At 34.1% G+C, this 26,488-nt stretch overlaps 1 protein-coding gene and 1 pseudogene across 4 annotated transcripts in view; both read left to right on the top strand.

The window, feature by feature from the left end:
• The window catches only part of ARHGEF12 (Rho guanine nucleotide exchange factor 12), a 147,861-nt gene that overhangs the window by 46,799 nt on the left and 74,574 nt on the right, over positions 1 to 26,488 (top strand). For 3 of the 4 annotated variants that reach the window (XM_039867069.1, XM_039867070.1, XM_039867067.1), the window contains exons 2-4: positions 19,489 to 19,512; positions 21,010 to 21,095; positions 22,717 to 22,773. In XM_039867069.1, coding sequence (XP_039723003.1) covers positions 19,489 to 19,512; positions 21,010 to 21,095; positions 22,717 to 22,773 — 167 coding nt within the window. The remainder of the gene's footprint in view (positions 1 to 19,488; positions 19,513 to 21,009; positions 21,096 to 22,716; positions 22,774 to 26,488) is intronic. The other variant, XM_039867068.1, reaches the window with a different exon arrangement.
• LOC120606011 (uncharacterized) lies at positions 19,182 to 19,300 on the top strand (annotated as a pseudogene).

The raw sequence follows: 26,488 nt of genomic DNA, 5'->3' as shown, positions 1-26,488 counted from the left end.
CACCCAACACCCAGATCTTTGTTCCTAATACTATTCTCCAGTAAAATGACTCCTTGGAGAAATGGTTATTCTAGGGTTGGAATAGGGAATGCACAAGATGAGCCTAGAGCACCTCGTAGGGTCAGAAACAAGGAAGTACTCAAAAACAAGGATGAGGTCTTGTCGAAGGGATACAGATGCCACCCTGAAAGAATTCTCAGTGACTTACGCTGGAACAGTTTGAGCAAGAAAATAATGTAGTATTGGATAAAATAAATGTACATTAGTTCATATAACTGATTGCAGAGTAAATAGGTGAAGAAGAAACAAAGCTTCCTTATAGAAGAATTCCAAATCATGTATATAATATCTCCCTCCTCCAGGAGATGGAGCTTAATTTTTCCAGCTCCTGATGTGAGTTGGATTTAGTGACTTACTTTTAAAAGCTAGATTATGGGGAAAAAGAGACTTTATAGAGAGAAGTTTGGCAAACACTACCTTAACCAAATGACCAAATTAACATTACTAGTTGTAAGTCATGTTGCTACTGTATTCCCCTTGCTATTGATGAGAAGTGCACTTCATCTCTGTGATATTCCAGGAATAGATATGTGTGTGTAACTGATTTTCAATAAAAGTGCAAATACAAAGGCAATTCAGGTCTTCAAGAAATGGTGCTGGAACAATAGGATATCATATGTAAAAATATAAACTATCCATACCTCACACCCTATACAAAAATTATTGCAAAATATATCATAGAACTGAAAGTAAAATTGAAGGTCATTAAACTTCTAGAATAAAATGTAGAATATCCTTGTGACTTTGGGTTAGGCAAAGGTTTCTTGTATAATGACACCAAAAGTGTATTTCCGAATGAGGTTACATTCACAGATACCGGTGGTTAGCACTTCATCATATCTTTGTGGGTGACAGAATCCAACCCCCCAAAAATACAGTGGTTTCCAATTTAAGGATTGCTTTCATATTGAATGCAGGAGAATGAAGAATCTCTATATGCACTTAGCGCAATCCCCACATTGCATAAGTAATGTGTCTTCCGCATCTTGTTTACTTTTTTTAAAATGTAACAATGGCATTGTAATAAAATACAAATTTATTTAAAAATAGGAATTTATTGTAGCTTTTCAGCATTTATTCAATTTGTGGATGTTATACCTCTGGCTGCTATTATGTAGATTCCTGTTTTGTTTTTATTTTTAACAGAAACAGAGAGTCTCTCTCACCTATTTTGTGCCACACTTTGTCATGTGGGCACTGAAGTAATGTCAAGTTTACCTTAATAGGTCTGTTCCCAAAATCACTTCTTCAGCTTCTTGCTGTGTCTTTACATAAGGGTTAGTTAGGCATAAGTCCATAGGATTAACCTAGGGGACCAGTGTGTCCTATCTTTTCTGTTTACCTAGTATACACGTACACTTCTAGTCCAAAATCCCATGTGGCTTCCTTACTGTAGATAAATTCATCCCGAGGAAGAAATCAAGAGGGAATGCTTTGGCTGTTAGGGATCTTTTGTGGTTATATATAAATTTTAGGATCGCTTGTTCTAGTTCTGTGAAAAATGCCATTTTTGTTTTGATAGGGGATTGCATTGAATCTGTAGATTGCTTCGGGTAGCATGAACATTTTTTAAAGTATAAATGTGTGTATATATATATATATATATATGTTTGAAATAAAATGTTCCTTATTTCTATTAAAATATTTTGATAACAGTATTTCTTTTTTAAATTCTGTATTATTTTCAGGGATACAGTACAATGGTTAGATATTTTTATAATTTATAAAATGATCCCGCTGATTACTTTAGCACCCATCTGACTCTGTACATAGCCATTATAATAATATTGACTTTATACCCTATGTTGTACTCTATGTCCCCATGACAGTTTTGTAAACTAATTTGTACATCATTTCTTCACCTTTTTCACTCAGTCCCCAACTTCCTCTCCCCTCTGGCAATGACCAGTTTGTTCTCTGTATCTGAGTCTGTTTTTGTTCAGTTTGTTTGTTTCTTTTATTCCTTAGATTTTGTATATAAGTGAAATCATATGGTATTTATCTTCCTCTTGACTTATTTCACTCAGCATAATACCCTATAGATCCATCCATGTTGTTGCAAATGGTAAGATTTCATTTTTTTTCTATGGCTGAGTAATAGTCCATTGTATAAATGTACCATTAATTTCTTTATCCAGTTGTCTATTGATGAGCACTCAGGTTGCTTCCACATCTTGGCTATTGTGAATAGCGCTGCCATGAACATAGCAGCGCATAGATCTTTACAAATTAGTGTTTTGGTTTTCTTTGGATAAATGCCCAGAAATGAAATTGCTGGCCAAAAGGTAGTTCTTTGTAATTTTTTGAAGAATCTCCAAACTGTTTTTCAGCAGTGACTACCAATTTGCAATCCCACCAACAGTGTACAAGGGCTCCCTTTTCTCCACATCCTAGCCAACACTTGCTGTTTTTTGATTTATTGATGATAGCTGTTCTGACAGGTTTGTGGTGATATCGCGTGGTTTTAATTTGCATTTCTATGATGGTTAGTGACCTTGAGCATCTTTTCATGTGTCTAGTGGCTATCTCTTTTTCCTCTTTGGAGAATTAACTTCTGCCCATTTGTTTTAATTGGATTTTTTGTTTTTTGTTGTTGAATTGTATGAGTTCCTTATAAATTTTGGATAATAACTCCTTATCATATGTATCATAGGCAAATATCTTCTCCCATTCAATAGGTCATCTTTTTGTTTTGTTGATAGTTTCCTTTGCTATGCAAAAACTTTTTAGTTTGATGTAGTCTCATTTGTTTATTTTTATTTCTGTTTCCCTTGCCTGAGGATATATGTCAGAAAAAAAAATACTCATAGCAATATCAGAGAGTTTACTGCCTATGTTTTCTTTTAGAAGTTTTATGGTTTTGGGTCTTACATTTAAGTCTTTGATCTATTTTGAGTTTATTCTTATATATGGCATAAGAAAGTGGTCCAGTTTCAATTTTTTTTTCATGTATTTATCCAGTTTCTCCAATACTGTTGAAGAGACTGTCTTTACCCCATTGTATATTATTGCCTCCTTTGTCATAGATTAAATGATCGTATAAGTGTGGATTTATTTCTGGGTGTTCTATTCTGTTCCATTGATCTATGTATCTGTTTTTATGCCAATACCATGCTGTTTTGTTTATAGTTTTGTAGTATAGTTCGATATTGGGTAGTGTGATACTGCCAACTTTGCTGTTCTTTCTCAAGATTGCCATAGTTATTTGGGATCTTTTATGGTTCCATATAAATTTTTAGATTATTTACTTTAGTTCTCTGAAAAATGCCATTGGTAGTTTGATAGAGATTGCATTGAATCTATCGATTGCTTTGGGTAGTATGGCCGTTTTAACGGTGTTGATTCTTCCTACCCATGAGCATGGTATATGTTTCCATTTATTTTATCTTCTTCGATTTCTTTTTTCAGTCACTTATAATTTTCCAAGAACAGGTCTTTTACCTCCTTGTTGAATCTGATTGCTAGGTATTTTATTGTTTTTGATGCAATTATAAATAATATTATTTCTTAATTTCTCTTTCTAATAGTTCATTGCAGCCGACTTCTGAATATTAATTTTGTATTCTGCTACTTCTAAATTCCTTGATCAGTTCTAAGAGTTTTTAGGTGGACTCTCTAGAGTTCTCTCTATATAATATGTAATCTGCAAATGACAGTTTTACTTTTTCCTTTCCAATTTAGATGGCTTTTATTTCTCCTTCTTGTCTGATTGCTGCCCCTAGGACCTCAATACTATGTTGAATAGAAGTAGTAAAAGTGGACATCCTTGTCTTGTTTCTGATTTTAAGGAAAATGCTTTTATCCTTTCCCCATTGAGTATGATGTTAGCTGTGGGTTTGTCATATGTGGCCTTTATCATGTTGAAGTGTGTTCTCTCCGTTCCCACTTTGCTGAGAGTTTTTGTAATAAATGGATACTGGATTTTGTTGAATGCTTTTTTTACATCTACTGTTTGATCAAATGATTTTTATCTTTCAATTTGCTAATGCGGTATATCACATTAATTAATTTGTAGATATTAAACTAACCTTTCATCCCTGGAATAAATCATCCTGATCATGGTATACTTTTGTTTTTTGGTAATTTGTGGATTACTTATTCAGTTTCATTGGTGGTGATCTGTTGGTTCAAATTTTCTGTTTCTTCTTGACTCAGTTTTGGAAGATTGTATGTTTCTAGGAATGTACCATTTTCTTCCATATTGTCCAGCTTGTTGGCATGTAATTGTAGTATTTTTTTTCTTTTCTTTTTTAAATAAAAATATATGGGGTGACATTGGTTCAAAAAATCAAATCTCATAGGAGTGAAATCATATGGTTCTCAACTTTTTCTGTCTGACTTACTTTGCTTATGATCTCAAGATCCATCCATTTTGTCACAAATGGCAATATTTCATCTTTTCTTACGACTGAGTAATACTCCATTGTGTGTGTGTGTGTGTGTGTGTATGTATATATATACCACATCTTCTTTATCCAATCATCTGTCTTAGGACACGTTGGTTGCTTCCATGTTCTGGCCCTGTGAATAATACTGCTAGGAACATTGGAGTGCATATATCTTCGTGGATAAATGTTTTCAGGTTTTTTGGATAAATTCCCAGAAGAGGAATTGCTGGGTCATATGGAAATTCTATTCTTAGTTTTTTAAGGAACTTCCATACTATTTTACATTCCCACCAACAGTGTATAAGGGTTTCTTTTCCCCCTACAACCTCTCCAACACTTGTTATTATTTGTCCTGTTGATGATAGCCATTCTGACAGACGTGAAATGGAATCTCATTGTGGTTTTGATTTGCATTTCCCTAATAGCTAGTGAAGTTGAACATCTTTCCATGTGTTTTAGGCCATATGTATGTCTTCTTAGGAGAAGTGCCTGTTTAGGTCCTCTGCCCATTTTTTAATTGATTTTTTTTTTTTTTGAGTTGTATGAGTTCTTTATGTATTTTGGAAATTAGGCCTTATCAGTGGCGTTGTTTGCAGCTATATTCTCCCATTCAGATGCTTGCCCTTTGCCTTGTTGATGGTTTCTTTTGCTGTGCAGAAGCTTCTTAGTTTGATATAATTCCATTCATTTATTTTTGCTTTTACTTCCCTTGCTTAAAATCTTCTCTAAATCCAAGGTTCATGAATTTAGTAGCTATGTTTTTCTTCTATGCAATTTATTGTTTCAGGTCTTACATTTATAGTGTTTTTCTTGTAATCCTTTGTATTTCTTTGGGGTTCATAGCTACTTTTTCTCTTTTATTTCTGTTTTTATTTATATGAGTCCCCTCTTTTTTTCTTTGAGAGTCTGGTTCAAAGTTTATCAGTTTTATCTTTTCAAAGAACTAGATCTTGGCTGCTTTAATTTTTTCTGTTTAGTTTTTGTTTGTTTGTTTGGACTCTATTTCATTTATTTCTACTCTGATGTTTATTATTTCTTTCCTTCTATACTCTTTGGGTTTTGTTTGCTCTTCTTTATCTAGTTATTTTAAGTGCAAGGATAGATTGTTTATTTGAGCTTTTTCTTGTTTCATGACGTAGCCCCATAGTGCTAAAAACTTCCCTCTTAGAACTGCTTTACCTGTGTTCCCTAGATTTTTTGTTCATTGTGTTTTCATCATCATTTGTCTGAAGTTATCCTTTGATTTCTTCCTTGATCGTTGTTAACCCATTCATTGTATAGTAGCATGTTTTTCAGCTTCCATGTGTTTGTGTGTTTCAGTTTTCTTCTTGTAATTGATTTCTAGTTTTATACCATTGTGATCAGTGAAGATGATTCACATTATTTCCTTTTTAAATTTGTTGAGACTTGTTTTTTAGTTTAACATGTAGTCTATCCTGGAAAATGTTCCATGTGCACTTGAAAAGAATATATGTTCTATGCTTTGGGCGTAGTGACTTAAACATATCAGTTACATCCATCTTGCCTAATGTGTCATTTAAGGCCACTATTTCCTTGTTGATTTTCTGCCTGGATGATCTATCCATTGATGTTAAGTTCCCCTACTATTATTGTCTGTCAGTGTCTCTCTTTATATTCATCAGTATATGTTTTGTATATTTAAGTTCTCCTAAGATGGGTGCGTAGATGTTTATATGTTAAGTCCTCTTGTTGTATTAATCCCTTTATCATTTTGAAATGTCCTTTATGTCTTGTGATAGTTTTTGTTTCAAAGTTTGGTTTGTTGAATATAACAGACTCTTTTTAATTCCATTTGCATGAAATATCTTTTTCCATTGCTATACTTTCAGTCTGTGTGTGTCTTTAGGTCTGAAGTGGGGTCTTGTAGGCATCATATGTATGGGTCTTGTTTTCTTATCCATTTAGCCATCCTAGGTCTTTTGATTGTAGCATTTAATTTATTTACATTAATTATTGATAGATATGTGGTTGTTGCCATTATATAATTTTCTGATTGTTTTTGTCATTCTGTTTTTCTTTTTTTTCTCATTCTCTTGTTCTCTTATATGTTGATGACTTTCTACAGTGTTGTGTTTAGATCCTATTCTTTTATTTCTTGTACATCTCTTACACATTTTTGGTTTGTGGTTACCATTTGATTCATATATACCAAGCTATATTTTTAGCCTTCTATTTTAAGCTGATGGTTCCTTAAGTTAATACACATTCTAAATCACTACAATTTTTACTCATTCCCTCCACATTTATGTTTTTGTCATTATTTCTTATAAAAGACTGTGCATGTTTATTGGCATGTATCCCTTAATTTATTGTTGTAATTATACATGATCTTTCTGCTCTTTCCTTTTAACCTCTGTACTAACTTTGTAGTTTGTTGACCCACTGCTCTTATTAATTGTTTGCCTTTGTCAGTGAGAATTTTTTTCTCTCCTCTGTTTTTTACTCCTATTTTTGATCTTTTTCTATTTAACATTTCTCATAATACTGGTATAATCGTAACAAAGTCTTTTAGCTTATTCTTCTCTGAGAAACTATCTCCCCTTTGATTCTACATGATGGCTTTGCTAGACAGAATAGTCTTGGTTGTGGGTCTTTTGATTTCATCACTTTGATCGTGCCAGTCCTTCGGGCCTGCACAGTTTCTGTTGAGAAATCTGCCGATAGTTTTATGGAAGCTCCTTTGTATATACAACTAACTGCCTTTTCTTGCTGCTTTTAAGATTTGCTCTTTGTCTTTAACCTTTGCCATTTTAATTATGATGTGTCTTGGTGTGGGCCTCTTTGGGTTCATCTTGTTTGGGACTCTCTGTGCTTCCTGGACTTGTTTGTGTATTTCCTTCACCAGGCTAGGGAAGTTTTCAGTTACTTCCAAATAGGTTCTCAATCCCTTGCTCTCTCTTCTCCTCCTGGCATCCCTATGTTGTGAATATTGGTATGCTTGTTCTTGTCCCAGAGGTTCCTTCAACTATCCTCATTATTTTTGATTCTTTTTCCTTTTTCCTCTTCTGATTGGGTGTTTCCTGCTACCTTGTCTTCTAGGTCACTGATTTGATCCTCTGCTTCATCTAATCTGTAGTCGATTCTGTCTAGTGTTTTCTTAATTTCAGTTAATGTTTTCAGTTCCCACTGATTCTTTTTTGTTTTCTATCTCCATTTTTATGAAGTTCTCACTGCCTTCAACTGTTCTTCCCCTAAGTTCATCTAGTGTTCTTATAACAAGTGTTTTGAACTCCATATTGGATAGATTGCTTTTCTCTATTTTTATTTATTTTTTCCTGGAGTTTTGTCCTGTTTTTTCATTTTGTGACATGTTTCTTTCTCTCCTCATTTGGAGCAACTCCCTTTGTTTGTTTCTGTGTATTAGATAGATTTGCTACAGCTCCCATTCTTGGCAGAGTGGCCTTATATAGTAGGTGTCCTCTGAGGCCCATTTGCAGAGTTCCTTGTCACCTTGTCACCTTGGTGTTCCAGGGGTGTCCCATGTAGTCATGTGTGCCCTCCTGTTGTAGTTGAGCTTCGATTGCTGTTGGCTTGTCAGTGGACGAGATTCACCCTTGGGCTGACTGGCTCTGAGGGCTAGCTGTTGTATTGGACGAGTTGTGAGAACACTGATCTCATGGAATAGGAGTCGCTTTAGCAGGACTCTGGTGAAAGCGGAGTTCACCTTTTGTGTGTGGCATTTGTGGAGCTGGTTAGGTGGTTCTCTGGTGTGGTCTGAAGCCAGCCAATGTGTATGTTGTTTGTGGAGCCTCTCAGGAGGGGCTCTTTTGCAGGATAAAGTCAGCCACTGCTTATGTCTGTCTTGTTCCACCTTGTGGGAGTTACAAAGTGATCCATGGTTGGTTGCCACTTGTGCTGGGGTGGCTATGTTGCAATGTGAGGCCAGCTGCCAGTAGTGCCAGGCTTGAGACCCTTTGCTGATCACCACAATGTAAGCCGAGTTCAGCCACCAGTTGTGTCAGGCTTGTAGCCACTTAGTTGAAGATACTTTCCAAGCCAACATTGGCCCCAGCTTATGCCATGCTTGGGGCCATAAAACAAGAGATACAGGGCATGCTGTGGCTAGCCCCTACTTGTTTGGGTTTTGGGGATACTTGCAAGATTTTAAGAAAGATTGCAGTATGACCCTAGGCACGCTGCTTTTTTTTTTATTTTATGTAGCTGGAAGTGACTCAGGCTGGCCTTGGGAATTTGGTAGGGTGGGTTCTCAGTGCATCATAGGACAGGGAGAATGATGTTAACAAGGTTAATGGAGAGCACAGATATAGAGCGCACCTGAACCTGCCACCTGGGTAGTGGAGGGGTCAACAAAGGAACAGTGGTACTTGCCAGCACTGTTGCTCTCAGACAGTGTTGCTTTGACCCATACTCCTCCAGCTCTTGCCCCAAAGCTAGTCGATTTAGTTCCTCCCCCATGTCCCTGGCACTTTTCAACTCCACTCCTGCTCTGGAACCCAGATTTTGTCAAATCATGAGTGAGAGACTCTGTGCATAGGCCTTTCAAGAAAAGTGCCTGGGACTCCAGCAGCCCTTCGTTTCACTCAGATGTAATCCCCGCTGGTTTTCACAGCCAAATGTTATGGGGACTCCACTTCCTGGCACTAGAGCCCCAGGCTGGGAGTCCATCGTGGTGCTGGGACCCCTCATTCCTCAGGGGAGACGTCTGTAGCCGAGATACCCCTCCGGGTTCTTAATCGCCATACTGTGGGTATGAGACCTACCCGTTCCGTGTCTTCACCCCTCCTACCAGTCTTGACGTGGCTTCTTCTTAATATTCTTAGTTATAGGACTTCTGTTCAACTAGTCTTAAGGTGGTTCTAAATGATGCTTATTTTATAATTTAGTTCTAATTTGATGTGGTCGTGGGAGGAGGTGAGCACAGCATTTACCTACTTTGCCTTCTTGACCAAAGTTTCTTTTCCTTTTAAATTAGGACTTTGAGGAGGGGGGATGTATTTCTTAAAATATGCCTCTATTAAAAGCTACTTTAGGATTACTTACTTTCGAAAGGCCTTTGGTGTCCCATGCTCAGTCTTCCTAAAACAATGGAGAATAAAGAGTAAACATAAAAACAGTATGATAATCGAGAAATTTATGACAAAGATACTCAAAACTGGGTTAACTACAGTGGCTGATAATTCTTCCGGATATTATAAGATTTAATGTCAAATAAATTGAAAAAATTTCAGTTACCTATTTACTATTTACTACCAATATAAGTTCTAATTCCTTCCCCAAAAACCACATGCGGGAAAAACCACAAAGTATAGCGATACTATACAATCAAAAGTTTTAAGCAGTGTTCAAAATCTAAACCTAAGTTATCACTGAATTACCTTTCTACTTCCCATTCCTCCTCCTGAACTTGATCTAATGGAGGAGGTAGAAAATCGAAGATGGTATTGGAAGTACGAGGTGTGCCATCTAAGGAGTCTCCAGATGCTGATGTTTCTCCAACTTGCTTTGATCCTGAAAAGACAAAAGTCAGACATTCGATTGGTGTTAATACTTAATAAAGATGATAATTACAAAAGAGGAAATTAGTCCCAAAAGAGCTTCAACCTAATCTACAGCCACATTCATATTTAAATAACTGTGGGTTAGCTAGAATCAAAATTCTATTATGTAAAACTTTAAAACGCACTAAAAAGTAAACAGGGAAATCATTTTTAAACAACTTTTAGAAACCAACATCAGAGATGCCAACAACTCAGAATGGTGTATGATGAGAAGAAACATTCTCTCACTTTATCCTTTTTACCTCAATCTTTTTCATTCAAATTTTAGTTATTATGGTGATCCAGCAATAAATAATAACCTCATAGTTCTTTTTCTTGATTTGTTATCTTTAGGTAATACCTAAGTTTTCCTCCCTCTCTGAGGATATTGCTCATTTATGCTTCCCACCTTCACTTTCTTCTCATTTTTTTCCTGGTGTTTAATAACTGTATTATTACTATTAGTTGGGTTAATTGGTTATTACCTAAGTCGAAACAATATAATTATATCTGTATTTTTGTTCCATCGAGGAGTTTGAATCTTAACTCTCTTCTATGTCAGATTAGGTATTTAATGCACATATCTTTCCTTCTAATTATATTTCTTTCCCTCTACCTTCATTTCTTTCAACTACAGTTTTACTCACATCATTAGGAGAGTTTTTTGCATTTCCATTCTGATCTGGAGGCACAACTAAATATTCTGTGCTTTGTCAATAGGCTGATTCTAAGTCTGAAAACCAACATAATGCTTATATTGTCATATATAATATACGACATACATATACATATTATTTCTGCCAAGTTAAGAAGTATGCTAGTTAGGACTATACTTTCTTTTCTACTGGTGCAATGATGCAATTCCTGGGCCACTTGAAACAGAATATTAAAGACATACTTTCCATCAATTACTTTATGATTATGTTACTTTTTATTTTGCTTCATGTTTAAATCAGAACTTTATGAACAATTCTGTTTTTCTTAGCATTTTTAAATGCTTTTTTATTACTGTCAAGGTAATATAATTTTATCATTTCTTCATTTTGGGTGACTTCCTGTGTTTGTTTCTATGTATTAAGTAGATGTGTTACATCTCTGGTCTTGACATAGTGGCCTTATATAGGTTTCCTGTTGGGCCCAGTAGCACCCAAATTGGGTGCTCCAGGGTGTCACCTGTGTAGGTTGTGTGTACCCTCCTGTTGTAGTTGAGCCTTGATTCCTTTTGGCACTTCAGTGGGTGTGGCTGAGATTTGACTGCCCAGCTTGTGGACAGGCCATGACTACAGAAGATGAACTGTTGTGCAGAAGTTGAATCCATGGAGCAAGAGTCAATTTTAGGGGGCTGTGGTTCTGGACATGTCCACCCTTTTAGTGTGTCATTTGTGGAGCTTGTTGGGTGGGACTCTTTTGTGGTGTAAAGCCAGCTACCAGGTTTGTTGGTTTTATAATTTCTTGGGAGGGGCTCTTGTGCAGGCCACAGTCAGCCTCCTCTTGTGCTGGGCTTCTGGCTTCTGGGTAGAAGCTGTTTAGTGACCTGTGGTTGGCTACTCTTGTTCTGGGCTTGGGTCTCTTAGGAGAGGATACAGTACAAACTAAGGCTAGCTGCCAGTTGTACTGGGTTTGGGACTCATATGTGGGCACCACCATGTTAGGTGAGTCCAGTCACCACTTGTTCTGGGCTTGTGGCCACTCAATTGAAGCTACGTTTAATGCCAAGGCTGGCCTACTGCTTATGCCAGGTTTGAGTCAAGCGAATGGGAGTTACCATGCAAGTTTTAGTGGTCCCTGCTTGTGCTGGCCCTGTGGCCAGTTAGCAAGAGCTCAGAAGCACACTGAAGCTGGCTGCTGTTTGGGATTTGTGGACCTTTGAGAGAGTTTGGGAAATTCACAGCGTGATCCTAGGCAGGTTCTTTTTGTTGAGGAACTGCTGGAATACACTGGTGCTCAGCAAGCAATATGCGTAGGATGGGAATCTCAGGGAATCACCAGGACAAGGCAAACTGTGTTAGCCTGGTTAATGAGGACTCAGATTTGGTTCCCACCTGTGTTTTGGTTGGATTGAAAGAGAGTTCAACAAAGGAACAATGGTGTCTGCCAACACTTTTGTCCTAGAGAGAGGTGCTCCCATCTCCAGCCCCTCCAGCCCTCTCCCCAAAGTTAGGCAGTTTATTTCCTCCATGTATGTCTCTGGTGCGTTTTGAGCAGCTGCCTCTGTACTGTGAGTCTATAGGTGAGTCTTTTTGTGGCCCTTTTAAGACCTGCAGCACCTTGGTCTCTAGTAGCTATTGCACTTTCTCTTTATGAGACCTCAATCCCCACTTGTTTTTACAGTCAGATATTGTGGGGTTTCCCCTTCTTGGCACTGATTCCCTAGGTTGGGGAGCCCAGTGTCGGGCTGGAACCCTTCATATCTCAGGGATTTCTACAGCCAAGATATCCTTCCTGCTTCTTAATTCCGTGGGTATGGGACCTGCCCATTCTACATCTTAGCCTCTCCTACCAGTCTCTACATGGATCTTCTATTCTCAGTTATAGGAATTCTTTTCATTTAGTCTACAGGTGTTTCTCAATGATGATTGTCCTTTAATTTAGTTGTAATTTTGACGTGCTTGTGGGAGGTGGCAAGCACAGAATTTACCTACTCCATCCTCTTGATTGGATATCAGAAAAAAATTTTTTTAAGGAAAAAAACACTTTTATGGATGTGGAAGGTATGTTATATGGAAGATTTAATTGTAATGATATTGGCTATGATCGGGGTTTGTTTTTTTTTTTTTAGTAGTATTTATCGTTACCTATATTTTAAGTTCATGTAGCCTTTAAATTTTATTTATTGATAGAAATATTTCATCAGCTAAGGAATATGACTTACATAAATTTAAGGATATGTAATCGAAATACCCACAATGCATTTCTTACATTATTTTAAAAAATTGTTAAGTAGAAAACATGGAATATTCTCAGTCCTTATTCCTTTAGATGTTTTCCTTGAAAGTATTTAAGGTTTTTAATCTTCACAACAAATTGACTTGTGTTAATGGAAGGAAATTTTAAAATTAATTTAAAAGTTTTAAATTGTGAACAATTTTAGAGTATAAGGGAACTAAGATTATACTTTTGTGGTTCCTTGTGTTTCCATGTATTGTGAAATTTGGGCAAATTCTTGTCTATTTAGCTTTGTAGTGGAGATAGGCAGCGATTAGGCTTTTGTACATATCAAGTACAACACCTTAAGTTAAGCAGATATTATGAATAATATTTTGCGATTTGGGAGTTATTATAGTTTTGCTTGTTTTTTTCTTCTAAGATTTTGGAAATGAAAGACTTATTCTTGTAGTTATGTTGGCATTTGATAGAAAGATAAATCTATTAAAATTTGTTTTCTTGTTAAATCAGTATTCCTTGCTCAAGAATGCCATTTTTATGGATGCATTAAACATTTTTAATAAAAAATGCAAACAAACTGCAAATATATCATATATGTGATTTAAAGAATAAATTTTGAGTAGCACTTTATAATATCAAAGAAAGTAAAATGTTATTTGACATAATATTTTATATTTTAATTTTACGTTTTAGTAATACGCTCAAGCTCAGATTAATGCTGGCGCTTGTCTCAATGACATCTACTTTTCAGAAGCATGATTTTATCTTCTGGAAAATTTGCGAAAAGCAGCTTGTCTTAAACTTTGCACAATTCTCACTTTAGTTTACAAATTTTGAACATTTAATCTCAATGTATTTTATGTAAAATCCATCCTAGATTAAGAGGGTTTTTTTTCCCCCTCTCTTATTTTTATTATTTTCTGATACATATTCTGTAACAAGGAACTGTGAAACAATATTAGGATTTAAATCCCTTCCAAATGAAAAACATGCATTGTCCTTATTTTATAAATAATGAGATTACACTATGGAGTCCAGTTTATTGCTTATGTCAATTTAATGATATTAATATCTCTTCTGTACACATGGATTTGATGATTTGAATGGTTTTGATTGGGATGAGGATACTTAAGTAGTTTGAGGATCTCATACTTTTTTTCCAGAAGTTCTTTTTACTTTTTTTTTTTAAGTGAATAGTTTAAACTCTAAAAAGATACTGTGTAAGTTAATAGTGATGACCTCAAAGGAAAATTATTTAGAAACCTTATAGGATATATTCACAAAAGTGATAGTATTCCAAGTTGTCAATAAGGAAATGCAAGCTTTTAATAAGTTGTTATTTTCATTCTGAACTATTCCCAGTTCAGAAACAACCAGATAGTCAATTTATAAAAGCTCTGGCAGAGGTAATTAAAATAATTTAGAATTTACCATTTGAGTTGTCAAAATATGTCCAGGAAATAAGAGATGTTTAGTAAGCGTCTGTCATGTGTTTAAGTTCTTCAGTAAAAGTGGCAGTATACAAAGCTATATTTAAGAAGTTAATTTGAAATCTTTATTTTACATTCTAGTGAATCATTTTTGGATTTTACACCAGAACTGATTTCCTTGGTATTGTTATTCTGATGTTTGTATCCCAAGGTTCAAAAACTAATAACATTGTGAAAAACTCCTTGAGCCATCCTGTCAGCTGTAGCTTCTGCTTTAGAGCCTTTAAGATAGAACTAATGTTCTATTGCCAGTTCTGCTAACAACTTCGTATGCTTGGGATGTGCTAATAAACTACAAAGGTAGATAATGTTCAGACTTTTTTTTTTTTTTGGTTTCAAAATTTTTAGCTCTTTTAGTGACTCTAAACTAGGTAAGTCATAAGTTGTAGGTGGTGAAAAGATTTATGATTGGTGTTTTTGGAGGGAGGGGGAGTAGTAGTGTTCATTTACTACTTTCGGTTCTGTGAACCTTATTGTCCAGAGATCTAAAGATTGAATTAACAATTCAACTGAAGTCAGCACTATGTTCTAAATCCTATACTTTAAGGGTACTCATTTTTATATTGCAGGCAAATGCCTTTTTAGCTGTTATGTTATTTTGTGAAAAATAATACAGTACTAGAACTAGCTGGTTTATATTCATATTAGAGTAAATGTTTTACTTCACACTATTGAAATTATTTTGTAAAAATAGGTAAGTGAAAAACTTGATTTACATCCAAGACAGAGAATGCCTTAATCATTCTTGATATTTTAAATGAGATGAGGAAATAATAGATTTTTTTGCTAAGTTTCAGGTATGGTCAATACAATTTAATGATCTTTTCAAAGAAAATCACTAACCCTACCTGACAGGAAAGTTAAATGTTTTGGTTGTAACCTCATCTTTTTTCTTAACCTGTAGCATATGGGAAATTTGTTGACTTGATTATTGATGTTAATTTTATATAATCTGACTTGGTGAATTAAATCTATGGTTTAATTTCTTGCTTTGAATTATGTCTGTCTGTGGATTTTACTGAGCATTTGAATAGTGTTAGTTTTTAAGCTTATTTTTCTTTTCTATTTAAAGTCAAGCCACTAAAGTTCAGATTTTATTTTTGTTCTTCCTAATAGCTGATAATAAATAAGTAGTAACTATGTGATAGGCAATGCTTCTCGTATAATGTTTCTCATTTTCTAATTTAATCTTCTCATTTTCTAATTTAATCCTCAAAACAAATTTGAGGTAGGTACTGGTATTATCACTATGTTATAGATGATGCTTATAGAGGTTAAGCAACATGACCAAGTTCAAGCACTTTTTAAATTTAAATTATTTAAATTTAGAATATATACTAGTGATATTTTTTTCTGAAGAGTCCTTGCCCCACATGTAATTTTCATTGACTATGACAATACCAGAATAGTATTTGTTTTTTTTTTTACACTGATGTTTATCATCAATTTATGAGAATTAAGTCTTGGAATTATCTTACCTATTTTGCAGAGCTCTTTGTCTGGTAACTCTCCTCACTGGAGTGGATTCCAAAAAAATAGTACTATATTTCATTGATTTCAAGGTGCACAGGTTTTTTCCCCCTATATTTTAACATCACTAATATCAGGATGTATCTTGACAATAGATTTTTGAGAATTCTAAATTTAATAGCTAACATTGTTTGACTGGTATTGAAAGCTTGACCACTAACTAATGTAGGTAAAATTTCCTTAACTTCCTCCCTTTAATTTCATTTATCCTTTATTAAGAACCATCTAGACTCCCAAATTCCTCATCATAAATAAACCCAAGGAGGAAAATATCTATTACTTCAGAGGAGAGAGACGATAGGAATTAAGGTTTGAGTGTAATATCTATTTCTTTTATCAGAACACTCTCACTGGATTACAGTAGTGTCAAAAGGCTAGCTCTTTTCTCATCACAATCAATGATTTCTATTAGGCTATTTATTATAATCATATACGTGATAACACAAAACTTTTGCAGCCCTTTGCAATTTTTTTAATTCCAGAAGAAATTACATTTAACAGTTTAAGGGATATCTCAAATATAAGATCAGGTATGTGTGTGTATATATTGTAGAGTAGTTAAACCTGGTTAAAGAAATGGAAGTTTTATTCCAGTGTATATTATTTTACTGGGTTAGGGTTATTTAATTACCAAGTCACATTTCCCTCTGCACTTTAATAACATTGGGAAGAGTGTGAAAATAAAATATTGGGGGAGACCTCTATATTGTTACTTAGGGCTTTAATAATATTAAAGCTTATAACTAACAAAGAAAAGGTATCCATCCTTCATCGAGTGAGTAAATATATTGTGACATTTAAAGCAGTTGGTTAGGATTTCTGGTATATAAATATGCTTAGTATAGGTAATCCAAAGTAAGGGTGTCTAGTTACCTTATCCCAATGGCTGAAATTCCTGATATTCTTTTCCTTTATTTATTATGGATATTAGTATTTTGATTTTATCTTATATCTGGAAAAATACATAACACACATATGTAAATAGGCACAAACATGTTCATTGTTGGTTAAATGTCTGAATTAATACAATATTTTCAAAAGCCAGACACAGTTTGATTAGGCACATCTAATGCCTTAGCTTTCAAACACAGCTGTTCTACATAAATATAAAATCATGATTTGATGATTGACTACACAATGGACAGGGACTTGAAAATATAGAATTTTTTATACCAGAACTGTTTCATCAGCCTAGTGTTGGGCTAATTTGTTACTCAGAAGATGACCAATTTTTAGCCTTTAGATCTGCCTTTTTGCAGCAGTCAATAGTATTGGTTATCTCTTCTTCCTTAGCTCCTAGGACAGACAGCCCTTTCTCTTTTCTGGTTTATCTTCTTAATCTCCTTCATTGGCTCTCACATCCATCTTCAGTTGTTGAGAAGCTATCCCTCTCCTTACTCCCAGGATTTGATCCTTAATCTTCACATGCTATTTTAAATTTTAGTGACCATACATGGATTGATGACTCAAATCTACAGACTGTAGCCCCAGACTTTACTTTGGGGTTCTAGCTTTCCGTTTCCAGGTATCTAATTACATCTCCATCTCAGTATGAAACAGTGGTAGGTGATTTTCTTAACTGGAGCAGAGGAAACAAGTGAAATAGCCAGGAAGGCCCTTGACATTGTTAGTTATGTATATATGCAGCTACACATACATATGAACATACGTATTTGTTCGTTTTACCTCATACTTTAAAGTAGAATTTAATAATTAGATAAAAAGTATCATAATTTAAAAGTTTTTGTTTGAGAGAAGTTCTTTATCTGTACTTTATGAATGTAGTAAGTAGATTATAAGCAGGTTATACTTTATACTATAGAGTGGTTATTTATCTTCACATTTCATTTTTGTCCTCCTTTTTCCCTCTTCCTTTTCCATTTCCTTTTAAGAAAATGGCTCAGGAAACTGTCTTACAATCAATAGCTGGGAACTTCTGGGCTTCTTTACCAGAACCTCCCTGGATGTTGCAGCCCCTGATCCAAGCAGCATTGTTTGGGGGCAGGAATTTTTATAATGGCTATTAGGCAGAGTGGCTAAAGTTGCTAACTGCAGGTATTATCCTCCGCAGAAATTCTGTTGGAAATTCTTTTCTGTCAACACTTATATTCATATGTAGATTAAAACATGTTTAGTTCCCCCACAAGTAAGAATGGCTTACTTAGGAACTTTTACTTCTGAAGATTTGGTAATCTTTTGTAATAAGTGTATTCTCTAGAGCAGTGTCTTCTTATTTCAGAACTCCTTTCCTTGTTATCCCTAATTTTGTTGTGAGTTAACATGCTATCACTTACTAGGGAAAATTTTAGATTCTTAGTCTTTCTTTGGATCATTTTTGATTTATATAGGATTTAAAGGGAATTTTACTTAAATTTGTACTTTTTTGAGTTTTTTAAAAAATAAACTACTTTTATTTCACATAAAATAGTCATTCAAGTATTGTTTTATGTTTATATCTTACTTTCTTTACTAAAAGCCTTTTTTTAAAACCCAGTTTTATTGATATTTGTAATAAACCCTGTTCGTATTACCTAGACTGCATAATTTTACATAAAATACTGTAGATTGAGATAATTTCTGAAAAGAACAGAAATGAAAATGGGAATAAATTTGAGAACACATTTTAGACTTACTGTTTATGTATAGCATCAAACTCTTATCAAGAAGCCTTCAGTAATACTGCTTTTAAAAAAGACAACCAGGAGGAAATGCTGTAATTCTTTTAGCTTATAGAACCAAGAAAAAAAAGAAGCACCTTTTGTTTTCTGCTTTTGGAACATATTTTTAATAACTGATAGTACTCCAATGGTAATTTTTTCTAGATTTTTGTTATTAAAACTAAACATTAGTAATAGAGAATCATGATTTGATCATAATCAAAGGGTAGACAGATCAATAGTGCAATAATCAGCACCCAGATATTTTGGAGGGTGAAGAGAGATGATGGGCAAGGAACTTTTCCTCGCTAATAGTAAAATATTTCTCTTTGCCTTCTTTTTTTCCCCCCTCCAAATCTGTACAATGGAAATAATATCTTCATGGTTATTTTTAAGGATTAAATGAGATAATACATATTAACAACTTAGAGTAGTGCTTAGCATCTAGTAAGCCCTCAATAAATTTAGCTGCTGCTATTATTTGGATTTTTAAAAGGAGAACCAGTAGTCAGAGATGGCTGATGATAAATTGCACCTGCAATTTAAGATTTAACAAAATAGTTAAGATATTAAAAATGGTGCTGAGCTTCTCACTCCACCTGTTTGTTGAATTGCTTTGGAAAAGTTAGCATAAAATTTAAATTTTTTTTTGTTTACGGCCATGCTACCCTGAACAAGCCCGATCCCATCTGATTTCAGAAGCTAAGCAGGGTCAGGCCTGGTTAGTACTTGGATAGGAGACCACATAGGAAGACCAGGTGCTGTAGGCTTAAAAAATAAGGGATCATAAGTTGACAAGGTCCTTGCAATCTGTGAGGTCAACCAAGAGTTGCCTCGCCTAAAAAATTAAAGAAAAATTTAATTTTTTTATTCTGGTTTAGTAGAATCAATAAATTTAATGATAGTCTTACAAGTGAAATAACTACATCTAACCTTTTCGTTTTTGTTTTTGTTTCAGGTTTCCCCTCAAAAAACCTATAAGGTAAGTTGTTCAGTTGCACTTCATATATTTAGGTTAACTTTAATTGGAAGCATTCCTTTGAAATTCTCGTGGAGTTTTGTGGTTTTGAAAATGTGGATTTTAGTTTAAAATTTCAAAATATTTTACACATTTAAAATATAACAGGTGTTGCATATTTTTTTCTGGAAGGTGGCATTGTTTTGATAACATTTTCAATGTTTTTAATATAAGCGTTTTAAAAGTTTGTTCAAATTGATACTTAAGGTCATTCCCTATGAAGATATTTAATTTTAAAATCTATTGTGACTGTTTCTAGTTGTGAATAGCTTGGGAGTGTAAGTGGATTGCCAGTTTTTGATGTATTATCATTTGGATAACTGTAACTGCCTTTAGTTAATGAACTTTGGCAGACTGGATCAGTCTTAATTACTTTAAGACTGTAAAGGAAAAAAGTCCATAATGTTCAAATATGTCTGTGTCCATATCTTCATATTTATTGATTTCCCAGAATTAAATGTCTCTTCCTTAGAAGTACTTGTTCTTCACCATTTTTTCTCTCTGATCTTAATTATTATAAATATTATTTAAAATACTGGTAGTATGTCATTCCTAATTATTATAGTACCTTTTTCATTTTTAGTAACACCGTAGTTCAGGATACCAATGCTAATCTTGGCATTCCAATTAATTAGTATTGTATGTATTATAGTTATGGTCTTATATACTGCCCAGCCATTATCTGATCAGTGTAATTGGGTAGGCCATAGGAAAAATAATAATTCTAGTATCATCTGAGCCTGGCTAAGCCTATTGTGAACTACGGGCAGGGTCTAAGTGTAGCTTCCCTGAGATTTTTTTTAACTGCTGTCATCAATGCTATATTTACACAGTGGTTTTAAACCTGACCATGGTATGTGTAGGGTCAGGAAGTGTGTTTAAATACTGTTTTAGGCACTATTTTCTTATCTGTTAGATGGAAATAATAATGATTAATCTTTAAAAGCCACTATAAAAGAATTTAAACACTAATTTCTAAGAATAAAGTAGACTTTATACTAAATACTACTTTTATAAATTTTTTTTTTTAGGTGAGGCAACCCTTGGTTGACCTCACAGATTGCACAGACCTTGTCAGTTTACAATCCCTTATTTTCATTTTTTATTTTTTTAAGCCTACAGCACCTGGTCTTCCTAGGTGGTCTCCCTTCCAAATACTATACTAACCAGGCCTGACCCTGCTTAGCTTCCAAGATCAGACATCGGGCTTGTTCAGGGAGGCGTGTCCGTAGACTACTTTTATAATTTTTAAGCACTTTTTATAATCAAATAAATAAACTCTATATTACGCACAGCATAGACTGAGTATTAAAACTTTTTGAAAAATATAAATTAGAGAGGTTTATGAGACTGAGTAAAGTAAACCGATTTCATAGTTTCTTTTTGTAAGACACACTTTGGATTATCAAATTGTTTTTATTCTAATGACTGTCTTGTAAATATTTGATTGCTTTAATTTAGGCATGGAAGTATTTTGAACCGAGAGTCACCAACAGATAAGAAGCAGAAAGTTGAGCGCAGTACATCTCATGATTTTGACCCCACAGGTAAAACATTATTCTTCCAAAGAATATCGAGAGTTGTGAACTTCAGAATACTATAGCTTAAGCTATATAACTTCCTGAAACACCTGTTTCAGAGTGGCTGTTTAATCTGTTTTAGGCTGTCCTTCCTCTTCAGTTATGTAATTCCTCCTTTGCATTCAGGAAGAATGCAAATATTTTTAATTTTCAATACTATGAATTCCACTGTGGAAGCATCATTGTAGAATGTGTTATATTTAAAAATAGCGATGATAATAGAAATAGTTACTGTATCATAATTGGATATTTTGTTAAGACCAAGGACTTAGTATTAAGATAAATCATAGATAGGTATGAGCAGTAGTATGTCATAAAGTCAAGTCTATAACAAGTACCAATTTCTGTAGTCATTTAAAAATTCAGATGTGATGATGGTAAATTGGAGTATTTGATAAAATGCAACTTCAAAAGTTAATTATCATCTCATTTTAGAGTAAGCAAATGAAAAGTTTCCTTTTTCTTCAGTCAAAAAGTATTTTGAACTCAGAGCCTGTCTTTCAGCTTCCCTAGTGTTGGTCTTTCCTAGAGTTTTAATGTTAGTAGACTTTCGACTATTTGTATTCTTAAATTTATATATATTTTGAACTCCTCTTGTAAAATATATGCTTTTGTTTTCTCCTTGTAAATTCACCTAGTATTTAATTTATAAAAATTGCTTGATAATTTTGCTTTTCTCACTTGAAACTAATGTGTTCTTTGTGCACATACTATTTTATTCAGTTGTATATTCCTATGACAAAAAAATAAAATAAATGCTAAGGTCCCAGATACACAAATATAATATATCTATTTTTAGATATTTTATTTAGAAATAAAATTTTTAATTTTTAATAGAGTTAGTATATTTTTTGTATCTAATTAAGATGTTTCATGCGTATAGTATAAACTGATCTTTTATTTTGAAAAAATATAAATATTATTTAGGAAGGGGAAAATAGAAAGTGAATAGCTAATAATTTACCTGCATCTTAGGTAGTAGGTAAAATGAAACCTAGTCATCAATGTAGGAGGTTTTGGTGGTGGGAGTTTGTAATATGTAACTTCCGGATCTCCATTAAGAGATAATTCTTTATTTCTCACACCTAATTTTGACATCATGTGGCTTAGAGGCTTTCGTTTTTATGATTAGTTATTGTCTTGCTAATGGGGGTCACAACTTTCTGCCCTATGTTCATAAAAGTATTATGGTCTTGTGAGATTGACTTATTCTATATTATTCATCTGTGCTGTTACCATCTCCAAAGACAGATTTAGTTAAGTGGTATGCAGTGCTTCATAATGAGATTATTATGGCTTTTAGTGCTTTTGTCATCTCTACAATTGCCACATGATATACTTTGTATAATATTCATGTGTTGTTTTGTTTGAACATATTTTTATTGCACTCTTTTCTTTGATAAATCTTTAAAATGTCATTACTTGTGCTGTTCGTGACTATTCTAAATGCTGTCACCTGTGATATTCATACTTTGTGTTTGCACGATTTAACTTGATCATGTTTCATTCTTTTTTTCCCCATGAATTTTCCCCCTTACATTGGTCTCCATATTTTCTATATCTCTCCTTTTCTCCCGCTCTTGTGCAGATAGCTCCTCCAAGAAGACAAAGTCTAGTTCAGAGGAGAGTAGATCCGAGATATATGGTAAGCTAATGTAGCCAATTCAGCCTTGCACCTTTGGAGCTTGCTTCATGCTTTTTTCTTCTTTAAAAATAACTACAGCCTTCCTTTGTCTGCTCTGCATGGCATGATCTACTGCAGGGAAAGGGAGCCTGGGGTTTTAATGTGGCTGTGATATGGAAGCTTAAGGTTGCTAGAAACTAACATTGTAGAGTAAGAAGAGGCCATATTACCCATCTTCTTTTTCCTCTTGTTAGGAAAGTGATTATCTCTAATATGTTCAGGTCAGGCTCCTCCAGATAACATGGATGGGCGTTGAATTCTTGTTATCTCTTCCCATGTCCTATTTGCAGAGTTTGGATCATGTAGAATTTTTCATCAATGCTATCAGTCTTTTCCTTTAAGTACAGTGCTGGTATAATGTATTAGTAGTTGTTTGGAATTTTTATTTTATTTTTTATTGGTTTCTTTATTTTTAGTTAATTGCTTTATCTTCTAGAATTACCTCCTTCTTGTATAATTTATCCACAACAGCAAAAATACCTTAAGTATTTTATTTTTATAATTTGAAGAATTTTTCTTTGCTTTTCACAAGTTTTCCCCAAAGCTTATTCAAAATAGGGAAATTTCAAAATGACACTTTTTAAAAATAATCTTTACAACAAGCAGGTTTAACCTGAACTTTCTGCAACAGATGATTGAAACACTAATATTTCCAGATTCTGTCCTGTCTTCCAGGGATACTATAAACCATATTTGTGAAGTTCATACAAATTATTTATTTTTCTTTGCATAGTTTTACCTTCCCTCTTTCCTTGTGTTGGCATCTAATTATTGAGAAAGTGAATAGGAGAAGCACTGTCTGGAACCAAGACATTAAAAATAATCTCTGAAAGACTAAGAAATTATTTCTTTTTTAGAAGATTCCAAATTTGTCCTCAAAGGAAAACCATATGTTCTCTAATAGAGCCCAAAGTCTCACAAGTAGATGTTTAAACAGGTGCAACTATTTTCCTAGCTCTACATACATGAAAGGAAAAAAAAAAAAATGAAAATGTTCCTCCCCCCTTTTAAGACATTTTGTAATTTCTATCTCCTGACACTTGAGCCCATAATATCGGGTACTTTTTAATATTATGAAGCCTCCATGTTTGGTTATAAACTGGCTAATGCTTCTTTGTTAGATACATACACATAGTTCTTTGCTTGTGTTTTTGTGAGCAGTGTTTTTATTATGTAGTTAAACCTTTTATAGGAGTTCAACAGGAAATGTATACCATGCCCTATGGAATGTCAAGTTTATGCTTTTTCTTCCTTCCAAAATATTTGGCTCCACATAAGTAAGAAATAGCTTCTGAATTTTTCACGAATCTTTTTCTGTTCTATATAAAGTGCTTCCTATAGTTTATTCTCTCCTTAGGAATGGGAACACAATCTTTATAGTTCCATTTATTTCCAGTAGCTTTTGCAAGTGTTTTATTTCATCGCCCTCACCATTTTCCTAGGTCTGTGGTATGTATGGAAAAACTTGGTGTTTGGTTAAGATGATAGGATGTTTGTTTTGGATGACAGGAAGATATATATATATACGAAAGCTTACTGTTTAATTTGGATGTTAATTCCAGTGATAGGAATATTAAACACAGTTCAGACATGCCATTGGCTAGGTAGTAATAGAAACATTTTAAGTGGTAATGGAGAAATAAGGTGTGGTTTTTCTGTGTTTGTTTCTTGAGAACCCATGAAATGCCTTTTTTTTTTTTTTGAAGAAACCGAGCCGTGAGTCCTCAAAAAGCACTTATCAGAAGGTTGAGTTGCTCAGAACAGAGTTATTTAGCATTTTGACTTAAATCTCTTTGACATTACATATATTTTATCACCTGTGTAAATAGATTTCTTCAGACCGTGTGCAGTTAACATGAGTGAAAAAGCATCTCTAGGGAGTCAAGGAAGGCTTGGAACTATAGGAATATGAGAGTAGAGTCATAGCAAATGGTGACATTGCTTTAGTATAGGGTCTCTTAACAAGTGATCTTCTAACTTTTAAGATTATTTATTATTTTGTAGTAAAATTCATTAGCTAGATAATTAACACAAATGCCAGCTATTCACTTACAAATTATTTATTTTAAACTTTTTAGTGATTTTTATAGCTTTTTTTATTAGGTAGATTTACTTTGCTCATTTTAAAAGGAAACCAAGTATTTATTTTGTATTGGCTTCTAAGTTTCTGCCCAGTGAAAAGTGGGTCAATATTTATTCTATATCCCCTTAGTTTTCCCTCTGTACCTTTTGGAGTCTGTTGGTCATATGCAGGCATATTCTCTGATTCTCAGTTTTAAAGCTACTTAATTTTCTATTTTTCTTACTAATTTGTAGTGGAGAAATTTTGTTGGGTTTTTGTGTATATGTGTGTTTTTGTGTGCGGGGAGATAAGAGATTTGGCAAGGGAATTTTGAGTTAGATTACTTCTTCACAACTTCTTAGTTTCATGAAGAGATTCCGGCTAATAGTATTATGTACGAGAAAATAAGCCATGCCTTTTTGAAGCTGTCTTAATCTGCTGCTATTATGAAATACAAGAGACTTGGCTTAAACAACAGAAATTTATTTTCTCACAGTTTTGGAGGCTAGAAGTATATATATAGAGAGAGATATATAGATATATATAGATATATATATATAAAGACCATGAGATAACAAAGGAAGAAGGTGGCTGTTTGCAAGTCAAGAGAAGAGCTCTCACCATAATCCAATCATTCTTGGCACTCTGATCTCATACTTCTAGCCTTATCTATATATCTATATAGATATATATATGTAGAGAGAGAGAAAGAGAGAGAGAGAGAGAAGAAGAAGAAGGAGGAGGAGGAGGAGGAGGAAGAAGGAGGAGGAAGGAAGGAAGGAAGGAAAGAAGGAAGGAAGGAAGGAAAGAAAAAGAACTGAAGGAAAGAAAAAGGAAGGAAGGAAGGAAAAGAGGGAGGGAGACAGACAGACAGACAGATAGAAAGAAAGGAAAAGAAAGAAAAGACAGAAGAGAAAGAAGAAGAAAAGAAAGAAGTAGCTTTCTGGTGACTCTTTGTAGAAGGACACTAATCCCATCGTAAGATCTGCACTCTCATGACTGCATCTAACTATGCTTACCTCCCAAGGACCCCATCTCCAAATACCATCACATTGTGGGTTAGGAGTCAACATATGAATTTTGTTGGGGACACAACATTTAGTCCATAAGAGAAGTGAACTGTTATTACTTGAAATATCCTAGTTTGGATACATCAGAGTAATATTTTTTTATTCACATTTTTTTCTTCTTCTCATATCTATAAAAAGTTCTCGGTTTGATTTTTACTTTCACCAAGTTATTATTCTGTTTTCTTCTTCAGCTTTGCAAAGAACATTCTACAACATGAACTTTTCAATGTTCTTATAAATCATTCACTTCTTCTTATCCTCTTGAAATTTGACTTCTGAACACACATATTAATCCTACGTAAAAATCTATTAACTTTTCTTCAGTTCTCACCTTCCCTCTGAATCATTTGGCAATGATGATGCCCTTTCTTTGGTTTCTATAATATCAACCTGGTTCTTTTCTCTTTGTAATTATTTTGTCTTGTCTTTACTTGATTGCTTTTTCCTCTTATAAATGTAGGCATGACCCAAGTTTGTACCCCTGATATTTCTCCAATATTTTTAACTATTTGCTGAATGCTTTTACTCTAACTGTCCTTCAGAT

The sequence above is a fragment of the Pteropus medius genome, unplaced genomic scaffold, assembly GCF_902729225.1.
Source record: "Pteropus medius unplaced genomic scaffold, Ma_sr-lr_union100, whole genome shotgun sequence".
Classification (NCBI taxonomy): Eukaryota; Metazoa; Chordata; class Mammalia; order Chiroptera; family Pteropodidae; genus Pteropus; species Pteropus medius.
This window is presented reverse-complemented; position numbering and strand designations above follow the sequence as displayed.